Source organism: Priapulus caudatus, unplaced genomic scaffold, assembly GCF_000485595.1.
Source record: "Priapulus caudatus unplaced genomic scaffold, Priapulus_caudatus-5.0.1 Scaffold1304, whole genome shotgun sequence".
NCBI classification, from domain to species: Eukaryota; Metazoa; Priapulida; class Priapulimorpha; order Priapulimorphida; family Priapulidae; genus Priapulus; species Priapulus caudatus.
In genome coordinates, this window is record NW_014578365.1 from 122,463 (window position 1) to 133,640 (window position 11,178).

General features: G+C 43.2%; 2 protein-coding genes across 2 annotated transcripts in view; one reads left to right on the top strand and one right to left on the bottom strand.

Moving 5' to 3' along the window:
• Window positions 1–36: 36 nt before the first annotated feature.
• Window positions 37–5,691, bottom strand: LOC106816172 (ran-specific GTPase-activating protein-like). The gene is made up of 6 exons (XM_014820729.1): window positions 5,587–5,691; window positions 2,567–2,694; window positions 2,245–2,402; window positions 1,680–1,808; window positions 1,260–1,331; window positions 37–1,025 (listed from the first exon to the last, which is right to left on the bottom strand). Exons 1-6 carry the CDS (start codon window positions 5,599–5,601, stop codon window positions 793–795), a joined length of 735 nt encoding a protein of 244 aa, XP_014676215.1. The 5' UTR covers window positions 5,602–5,691; the 3' UTR covers window positions 37–792.
• A 132-nt stretch (window positions 5,692–5,823) lies between these two features.
• Window positions 5,824–11,178, top strand: part of LOC106816165 (clathrin heavy chain 1-like) — a 25,077-nt gene continuing 19,722 nt past the window's right edge. The window contains exon 1 of the mRNA XM_014820722.1: window positions 5,824–6,037. Within this exon, the coding sequence (XP_014676208.1) occupies window positions 5,996–6,037 (42 nt within the window). The 5' untranslated portion in view covers window positions 5,824–5,995. The remainder of the gene's footprint in view (window positions 6,038–11,178) is intronic.

Consider the following 11,178-nt stretch of genomic DNA (forward strand, 5'->3'; position numbering starts at 1 on the left):
AGCGGTCCATCAAGTAAAGAGGCGAACATGCACAGGTTACAGGAAAACTGTTTACGCGACTCTTTATTGACCTTTAGACAGTGAAGAAAACTACACGAAACAGTCCTTACAGTAAATCTCAAACTTTGTACAATGGAAGTCAATACGTCACATGTAAACGGTTCCAGGGTTACGCGGTGATTTTACATGTGACATAGTAAGCACGACCCACACGTGTATGTACAGTGTACTGCAATGGCTTTGTACAGTCTGTTCCGAATTTAAAAAGTTTCACCCCACGCTCGTTTCATCTCTACGTTTTATCTGCCGCCGCATGTGCCGTGCAAATCTACTCGATTAGCGAAAATCGCCGACAACCATTGGAGAACAACTAAGGACGCCGACGCTGCAGCTGCCAGTCGCCACGACGACAAGACAAGGGGGTCGTTGGGGAGCAGGGTGGGTTGCATCTGGGCCCTCGGAGACTGGGGGTCGTTCTGGGGGTCGTTCATCCGGCAGTCACAAAAGGCAATCTAAGACGAGCGAGGTTGGCTCATGGGGTGTCCGCCGTCTCCTGTGTGTTAACGACAGCACGCGAGCGTCGTGAGTCCAGCACGGCGAACCCCCTACCAGTGGTGCCCCCTGGCCCAAACCAGCGAGGGGCGAGGGAGAGGAGAGACGACGGCAGCCGGTGAGGGAGAGGAGAGACGTTTCTAGATATAGATCGGCAAGCTGCTTAGAAGACACTTCGGAGGGGATGCTCGGTCGGTGCAGGGATTGTTCGAACGCTGCCTCGTGCGGCCAAACCGCCGCCTACTCCTGTTTCGCCGAACTCTCTTCTGTGGCGCCCTCTGTCTTGTCGCCGTCGCCCGCCCCTTGATCTTTCACCTCCAGCCCTGCCAGCTTCTCCGCTACGCTGTCAGCCTCTGCATCTTCATTTTCCGCTGTGGCTTCCTTCACCTCTGATTCTTTCTTCACCTCCGATTCTTCCTTCTCTGCTTTTTCCTCGGCAGAATGGTCCTTCTCATCTTCATCGTCTTCTCCACCTGAAACGTAAATTCCGGGCGACGTTAAAAAAATCATTGCTTCTACGAAATAATCGGTCATCTAAAACAACGGCTCCGGGTCGATATTCGGGAATGGAGGCGACGCACATGATGGACACTCGGCCCGAACGTAAACACACAAACACGCGTTAATGTGTAATACGCATAACCGCGCGAGCATTAGCAACGAAAGCAACGGCGGTCGACCAGAATCACAACGGAACACGTCCTCACCTGAATCTCCCGACTCGGCATATCTGACGAGCGACTGCGCTTCTATGAACTTCTCCTTGAATTTCTGAGCGTCTGCAACACAAATTGAAGACGGCGACGATGAGCAGGAGCACCCGCGCCCATGACAACAACAAACAAACACAATGATAAACAAACAGCACGGTGGTCACCAACCAATTTAGTTTTTTCTGACCGAAGCAGCTATAATTTCAAGAATTACTAATAATTAAATTGTACACAAACTATTAAACAAAACATCTGACAAATCTATTGAAGGATTAATAAAACTATAAAGAAAACTATCTGTTATCATCGTTGTCAGCCCTTCTTTTAAAACATCATGGGAAAAAAACGAACGACAGATGAGCACGAACACTCGGCAGTCTGAAAAACGCTGTGTACGCAAAACGATTCACTTACTCTCCACGTTTGCGAATCGGATGGCCAACAACTCTGGTTTCGTTGACTCATCGGCAAAGTCTGCTGGTACGCTCCACACCCATGCCCGATCGCTGGTCGCATGCTGCTTCAGTTCCATGTAGGGAGAAACTGTAATAGGCAAAACAATTTACAGTCAAACCTGGGTTGGCGAATACCTGTCTGAAAAATGCTTGGCATTTCCCTTGAATAGCAGGTATATAGGTATTGTGGTAGCAGGTCTATTAAAGAGACTTTTGGTATTTCCCTTGATTACGAGTTACTCACTGAAACCATCTCTATAAATTGGACATTCATTTATAAAGTACAATTTTTTGGATTTCCCATGGGTGATGTCAAGGCGCGTCTGAATAAACCAGAATGCCATGACAGGTCACTTTTAACAGAGAAATGCTATTAGTGTAACCTACAATACTTTCCAACTGCACTCCCAGAACTGGACCTAATTGCTTCTCAACGTTGGTGCACACTCATGTCTATACTACTACTACTCTTAAGGTACCCTTATTTCAGCGTGTGTCAGCACTCGCTGTTACAGGAGACTTACTGTAATGATTCGCACAGATTTTGTAAGTCTTGTCTCGCCGCATCAGCAGTCGCATGAGTGTCTTCTGCTTATGCCTCATGATCTTCACGTCGCCCGTCCCTCGCTCTTTCCACTCCGGCGGGTCCATCGATGAATCGAACCGATAAAGACGGGCTCTCCTGTAATAGAAAACGCTCCGTTTAAAACAAGCGTCGATCGACAGATACTGTGCTGCCGGTGAGCACAAGGTTGCTAGCTAGCTCAAAGCACGTGTCAACGGCGAGAGCACTGCGACGGCTATCTCTCTTCACCTGCTGTATCAGTCGCACAGATATTCACTCACATTTTGAAAAACTCTTCTTCGTCTTCTTCCAATGTCTTTGTTTCGACGGGAGGTAGTTGCAAGATAGGCTCGAAGTGGACACCAGGACTAGACGAGAGCACTTCATCTGTGTGCGAATGATGGTCAGCCTGTAAACGACAAAGCCATAACAGATTCAACGGGACTCAAATCTCACTGCACTTCTCGCCACTGACTGCAAGCACCCTCATGGCTGCCCTACCTGGCCGGCCCCTCATGGCTGCCCTACCTGGCCGGCCCCTCATGGCTGCCCTCGTGGCCGGCCCCTCGTGTGCCATCACCATAAATTCCTCAATGTCGTGTTTACGTATTCCGCTATACCAATTAACGCGTCGTAAAAAATTAAGTTTCATAGATAGACCTTCGTTAGAGGTATGTTTGCTTTGGTAAGTTCCACTTACCGTGGTGATCCTAAAATTCTGGATCCTAAACTGAAAGCAACATTTGACATGCCCCAAGCCGAAGTAAATCAACATCACGATTTGAACAATCATGAATATACACGCGACCAGTTTCACTTGTAGAGCTAGAACCACTAGAACTGATAAAGAAATGATTACTGAAACAGATGCTGTTGTTTGCTGGTGATTTGGTTAATTTTCACTGATGTTTTAATTATCACAATTGAATGTTATTGAAATGATAGTGTATGTAGATAAGAAAGTTGAAATGTGTAATTGGTTGCAAAGGTTCATTCTCACTTATTGAAATAAATCACGTTTGATTATCCCACTCTTGCATGATTATACGAAAACAAATAAACTTGCATGAAGTCATTGTCAAGCCTGCATTTCCACTGCAATTGTTTTGATTTATTCCAAAATTTGATAACACCACTAAGATTCCTTCTATCGCCATGTTGCAGAAATTGTTGATTAAAATGCTATAGCAATCCCTGTCGGCAGGGCTCGAATTAAGCGACGAGAAGGGCAAGGCAATTTTTTTAGGGCATGTGAGAAATCGCCTTGAATTTTCTCTAAAATAGAAAGGCACCAAGGCAACTCTCAAAATTTGAGAAGGGCACCAAGGCACTTTTGTAAAATAAAGGGAAACTCATAACAAATTAGTACATCAACATCGTCTTGCTTTTAATGTACAAAACAATATGCCCCCATGTAAGCTTACACCGTAACACTGACCCCCGTACCCACCTCTGCTAATGGAAGTACAGTAACAAGAAATTTTACATGCCCGCTATCAGGAGCAAATAATTATCCGATGCTGTTATTATTCCCTCCTGCGACTATCGGTTTTTAGCTCATCATTGCAACTACAGCACGCACGCGCACATGTTATGTTGATTCGACTAAAAACAAAACTAGGGCAGTAGATTAAAGGGCACCGACGGCAATTACACAAAAGGGCAAGGCAGGTGACTGCCGTCGGTCGGGTTGGATTTTCAGGGGCAGTACGGCGATTGATAGGGGCACCGACGGCAATTGCCGTCGGTGCCGTCGGTTAATTCGAGCCCTGCCTGTCGGAATGTTCCACTTACAGTATGACGAACTCACAAGGTTTATGATCGTAGATCTCTAAACTAGGACACCATTGCGTTTAGTACGCGAACAACACCGCGAACAAACCCGATATATTTAAACTCTTCCCCACCTCATTGAACATGTGGCACAAAGAAATAAACATATTAACCTCTTGAGTTTATATTTAATAGCAGCATGTGTCCGTGATCGTGTTAGTATCCTCATTAATAAAACATCAGCATCTTGACATTTTGTTTAAAATAGGGCTCGACTAACGACAGTACAATTTGATAGGCACATGATACTGTGATGAATTTAGGATCAGGCTCTGGGGACATCGTAACGATGAGGATGTATGGTGGGAACTCTGGTCCGAATATAGCTCCAAGAAACGGTCTTGCTAGGGTTAGAAAACTGTTTCAAACATTGGCTGCAGCTAAACACGTAGTTGTCTTATTTGCCAAGTATCGCCAAAGAACACTTCACGTGGTATACCAAATGAATCAGCATACATCCACCTTCTTGTAACCATCAGTGCGCTACGATGCGCTGGGTACTTACGGGGCTACAGCGACTTTTTGAGACGAATGCAACCAAATTTATGAATTCGCGCCACCATGTTATATCATTCCACGTCTGAGCCATGTAGGACTAGACCGAGTGCATACTACCACTAGATTGTCTATCTTTCGACCGTTTACCATTTAATTCTCTCAGTGTCTCACAACTGGCTGTGATTGGAAGACAAAGTGTCAATCCTCGGTGCGCCTCGGCATCATGGCCGCATCACGTCTAGTCAGCTTAGGGCATACCGTAGTGTTCCCTAATCACGTAAGCTACTGAAAAACCACGGCACTTGTCTACGTCACTAGAAATACTAAGTAACTAATTTTACCCCAATGATGACACCATTTTTCTCCATAATTAAATTTAAAGCCCTGTCACAGTGTCAGTGTCACTTAGTTCTGGAGGAAATGTGGCACAGGTGGACTATGGGCCCAAGGATAGAGAACATGGGTCCCAATAAAACCAATGTGCCTAACCCTAACCCTAATTCTAACCCTGGCCCTAACGGCCCAAGGATAGAGAACATGGGTCCCAATAAAACCAATGTGCCTAACCCTAACAATAACCCTAACCATAACCCTAACCTATTAATAGTATTATATTGATATATTAATTTATTATTATATTTATATTGATGTAAATGACAGACATTGGTTTTATTGGGACCCATGTTCTCTATCCTTGAACCGGACTATGGACAGTGGAGGTGGCGTAGTTTAGTAGATAGGTTGAAGATAAGGTTTTGTGTATGATAAACATGAAATTCGTTGCCAGACAATGCGCTAAGACGGATTCTAGTGGAACGAACTATAGAGCAGGCGAATGAACAAGAAACGCAGTGATGCTAGATTTCATTGGATACTTTGATACTCTTCACATTAACAGAGTACAAAATATGCAAAAAGCCTACATGATGAAAATTCAAAAACGTTGGTTTATATAGTAACGAAATATTACCTTATCATCAGCCATGATTACCAAGATATTAACCGATAATATAATAAGATATCAAACACCTTTCCCGGCAGAAACAGAGTTGGTGGTGAACTTTGACCTAAGTGGTGTTGCTCACTTGTCAATGACGTCATGAAAATAGTTCGATGGTGTGTTCTTATAAGAAAGCATTAAAACATTGTGTGTGCATATTTACTTAGACAGTACGTTTAAAAAACGTTAGAAGCTACATTTATGGTTGTATGCTTTTACTTACATTTGCAAATAACCCCTTAGTCATCATAGAACTATTTTCCCTCCCTCTGACCCGGCGGCTGCCATCTTGAAAAACTGCATATGTGGCTACTCTGAAAGATTTGCAAAGATTTGTTACATGTAAAAGACTGGACGACAGGGACGTCGAGGCAGAACCATGGCCACGCAATACCCGATTCGCTTCCAGGAGCATGTGCAGGTACCTAGAATATCTGATGTGTACTCTCCTTTTTCAATTTTGGATTTGTTGAAATTGAATGGCTCCTTCCCAAATTACAGTTTCCCTGATTCACGTCATCGCTTCATTGCTAGTAGTAGTACTACTACTGGTAGTGGTATTGACTAGTATTGTTACTCCAGCGCAGTGTGGTGGGAGTAACAATTTACACAGCATATTAGTTTATTCGACTTGCGCCATACGCTTGCTATATGGCACTACGAGCTTATATTCGTATTTAACTGTCAGTAATTAAAACCATGTCACAGCCATAATAATAATTAATAACAATGTTATTATATTAACAATATTATTATTAAATACCAGACTTGCACTTGAGCCGGCCACTTCTGTCCAAAGATTTGTGGTTTACATTCAGTGTTAACGTAGTGCAGTTTGCCCACGTGGACGCTATATATATGAAATGTATAAATCATTATTATGAAATGTATTACTCATTATAGGGTTATACCTACACTAGCCTCTAGGCCTATCATAGCCTAGGGGTTCGTAAGAATCATATGAAAATGTTAGAACTATTAATAGTAGGCCTATTGATACAATGATAGGGATACTCAGTCGAAATATCATGACCCAAGTAATACTAGTAGTAGTACTAGTAGTCTAATGAGTTCTTATTATTAATATATTATATGTAGTAGTCAAGAATATAATTTTAGCGGAATATGTAAAAATCTGGCATGGACACGGAAACCAGAAAAGTCTAGATTGTAGCATTGTGTTGTTTACATAATAGATATGCACCATCTCATAGTTTTGTATCCCATTTAGGGTCTACAGGTGTTAATGTTCAGGTCAAGTTGGGAGAGAAATTAGATAGATGTCATATAAATCTGCACTTGACAATATGGTTACAAATTAAGCCGGCTAATGAGAAATGTAATTAATATATTGTGAATGCTAATGACAATGATGAGTTGGTGTTTTTAAGGGTATTGAATAGGAAAAGTGACAATGCACGAGCATGCATGGATATTGCGATGGTACATGGAATTAAACCAACTAATGGGGATGATGATCAGTGTTTAACAATTTACAAAGGTGGTCTCCTACACGTTAAGAATAGCTACTGCAATAGATTTTTTAGGCTCTTCTATAAATCAGTTACTTTATGTTATTTGGATTGTGACTAGGTGTAGTTATACACTCAAATATTCAGTAAATTGGATATTACCGATGTTTGAATCACAGTAGTATTCCTAATTTTGCCACCCCAAAACCAAATGCTTATAAATACATATATGATAAATAACAAGCAATATGAAATCAAAGTGTGATAATCACAAATGAACTCACTCCTACAGTACAGGGAGGCATGTTTAATCACTCACAGTGCCAAACATATCAGGGTTCTGCCCACGGTGGGCGGCGGTGGGCGGGTGTGCCCGGCACTCGCGGTCACCGCCCGGCACTATATATCTCCGCCTGGCACTAATTTTTTATATAAAAAAAATAAAATAAAAAAGTGATATATGGGCTTTCTATTGCTCAGAATGCAGGAAATTGAGTTTCAGACTATCAAAAATCAAAAATTTTCATGGGGGGCATGCCCCCGGCCCCCCCTAGATTGGCTTCGCTTCTACGGTGCTTGCATCTTGCGACTTCATCGCAACTGGATGCGCCTGGCACTAAAAAATCCTGGGCAGAACCCTGCATAGTTTAAAATACACATCTCTAGGAATTGCCCTTACATATATATTGCCTAAGCCTAATGCTCTAACCAGGTGTACAGATTGGCAAAACAGAGTTAAAAATGAGTGTAAAGTGCCAGAGAAGTGATTTCACATGTCATGTATGGGATGTGTTTATACTGACTTGCACCTAAAATGCACCATGACATTGTTGGTTTCCGCCATGCAGGCTTAGTCATGATACTCTTATAAAATATTGTCCAATCAGGTTAGTTGTAAATCAGTTGCACTGGCCAGTAGTCACATGTGTCGTGTCCATGGTTGCGTGACATCCTCAGTTCGTCGTGACATTTTGGTCTTTGTCTGTATTATTATTCTATTGACGAAGATGATTCTGTGGTATTTATATACTTACATGTGTTATAATTCCGCTGGCAGCGATTTATCCCGCTTGCCTACCTGTAATTTTACGTAGTAAAACTGGTCTTGATTACACTTCAGTAGACTCACTTAAATTCCTCACAATTGTATCATTGTGATAATGAATGTATTGTACTTGGGTAACTGGATCTATATCTACTGTTGCAGAAGTAATATGCCTGGCGAATCTGTACACCGGTTTATACAATATCAGGGTTCTCCCCTAGAAATGTCAGAAAGCATGTTTTTTGGTGGACGGACGTGGGGGTGGGGAGGGGGCCGGGTTGTACATGTCATAAACAGACCCAATACACCTGTAGGTAAACTCAGTCAGTTCGGAGACTTATACATCAAGCTGTGAAAACACAGAATTACTGCCCGGATTACCAAAATGTAAACATAGCTGGAAATGAAGGCATTCCGAGTAGGCAAGGATATATGGGATGTCGCAAATTGCTTCAACTTTGAAGGCATGACGCAACCAACATACATTAAGAGCCTGAGGAGAAGCCTGAATATGTTGCTTACACATTGTACATCGAATAAAAACACATACACATGAGTCACACTGTTACTTCTGCTGTTTAGTTCTGTGGTTGTGTGAAAGAGACAACTAAGTTTTAGTAGAAATTCAGTTCATCTCTGTTCAATTCTGAAATCAGTTCTGTGATTTTTATTTATCCAGTTCCCATTGTATTCATTCCATCTTCATTATTAAGTGAATACATTGCTGAATTCGATTACGAATGAAAGTGGTGGATGAATGAGAGAAATATGTGAGTTGAATTCAGAGAAATGTGAGTACTGCAACGTGTGACGTGACCATCTGTGCAGCCGATCGTAATCTGCACGCCGGTGCGCCGTGAGTGAGAGAGATGCAAGCAGAGAGCGCTACATTATTCCCATTATCTAATAGTCGGGTGACGCTGTAGTAGGGCTTACTGAATGAACTCGCAGCATGTGATGTGTTTGGCACCGCGCCAGATACGTCATTAAAACTGCGATGCTGGGGCTGCCTAATGACGTGTGCAGCTACAGTAGATGAAGCCATGAGAATATACAGTGGGGAGTCCGCTGACCAGATTATAACCAGTTGTCTAACAACCCAGCGATGATTGCCAGAGGAATCATTGATTCCATTCGTACAAACCGTTGGATGGCCGCTCTGGAGTTTCATTGATTTATGCTTAGTGCGAAAAATCAATAAAATTCCTGCCGGTTCGACAGCCGTGCCTATTTTCGCTGGTAGATGGCAGCACGATGTCACATTCATCGTAAGTCCTCGTGCATTGCTGTTATGACAAATGTTTTCAAAAAGCTTACCTGTATGATATTTTGAAAGACGGTGGAGAAAGGTATAAAAAGCAAATAAAGAAAGTTGCCTTCCGTGTGTAATATAACTTCTCCCAAATCAAAAATTGCCACAACTGAGCACGGCAATAGATAAAAAAAAAAGTTAAAGTCTGAATGATAAACGGGAACGATGCCAGCAGAATTGGGATTTTTTTTAATTGGATGTGCTCAGGCGTGAAATTTGCATATGTCCGAGTACTAATGAGCGGGACCTACACCGTATAATTACTAGCAGCGAATGCCGAGATTACGCGACTTCATTGAATCGTCGTCGCATTATCGGATTTCTGCCGCTGCGGTCGTCGCTAGCGAGATAAGCACATCCACGCGAATCCAGCGAGCCGGGGAATCGGAGGCAGGAGGAGGACGGCGGGCGGGAGGCAGACGGCTTGCCGTGCAGCGCGCACGCGAGCGAATTCTGGTGAACCGTATCACCGGCAAACACGCCCCGGCGTGCTCCTTTGTGTAGGCGACGGCATAACAAATGCACGATCGTAAACTATATTCAGAAACTATCACAACTAGAAATGTGAAATGGAGCCTGTCTATTCATGCCAGAGCAGAGAGAAAGAGAATGAGACAGAGTGAGAGCGAGCGAGAGCAAGAGCTAGAGACCCCCGGTAAAATATATTATGCAGTCTATTACGACTTTTGACTTGGATTTGCATTTATGTCAACATTTCATCTATTTCATGTGGAAATCTAGAAACCTGCGTGCTGACATTGAGACGGAAACCACGCAACATACGGACGTAATACCGTACGCCATCTACAATAGCAGCCAATTACTGTAAACATTTGATACCCACTACAACCACACGTATTGTAGGCATTTCGATAGCTGACGGTCAAAACCAGAGACAGATGGGTCAACACCAATCCATCTAGTCTCATCTGGCAGTCAAGGTATGAGAAAGTTTGACGAGCATATATATAGCTTCGGTGGAGTGTGCATCATCATTGATCAGGCCAAAACAAAATATATGTGTGGTTACCGTTACATGCCGAAAAAAAATAGGGTAGGTAGGGAGGGAATATTTTATTTACGAACCATGTCCGAAGGATGTGCGTTGTGCCTTTTGAAGCAAGACCTGTCCAATTCATATTTTATTTTTTTATTTTTTTTTTACTTTAAAGAAAATTGACAATAAAATGTTTAGGGTCGCTTGGAATAAATAGGGTCGGTCGGGAAACCGTAACCACACCTATATTTTATTTTGGCCTCACTAGGATGATTTGGTGCAGGCTTGCAATGCCGAGCGACTACGGCGCTACGACAGACACCTGTCTATAAAGGACATTTTTGGCGTTTCCCCCGAGTGACAGATATATATATATATATATATATGCAGGTCTGACTGTACGTGGCTTAAGCAGTGTATAGTGGCAGGTGCTGACGTTTCTCCCTTCGCCCGCCCGCGAGGATTTATGGGGCAGGCCAATAAATTCTACGCGATGTAAATTCGATCAGTACGTGTCACTGCGTCGGCGGGTCGTGTGTGTGTGTGCAGAGGAGATTAAGTTGTTCCGCGGGGAACGACACAGGAATCAACGATAATCCGCGCATCGTACGGTCTGTTCGGTCGCCGGCAGCGTCGGAATTCGAAATGCGCGTGAGAGTAAGGAAGGAACAGCTAGGTGACTGGTCTCTTCTTGCTGGTTGGCCTGGACGTTGCGTGCGAGGAATAGTTTCGAAGG

Excerpts from the sequence above, each read along its gene's own strand:
- LOC106816172 (XM_014820729.1), bottom strand. Across the intron at positions 1,809-2,244 it reads AATCTGTGCGAATCATTACA|TTTCTCCCTACATGGAACTG; the intron begins GTAAGTCTCCTG and ends TGCCTATTACAG. Across the intron at positions 1,026-1,259 it reads TGCCGAGTCGGGAGATTCAG|GTGGAGAAGACGATGAAGAT; the intron begins GTGAGGACGTGT and ends TTTACGTTTCAG.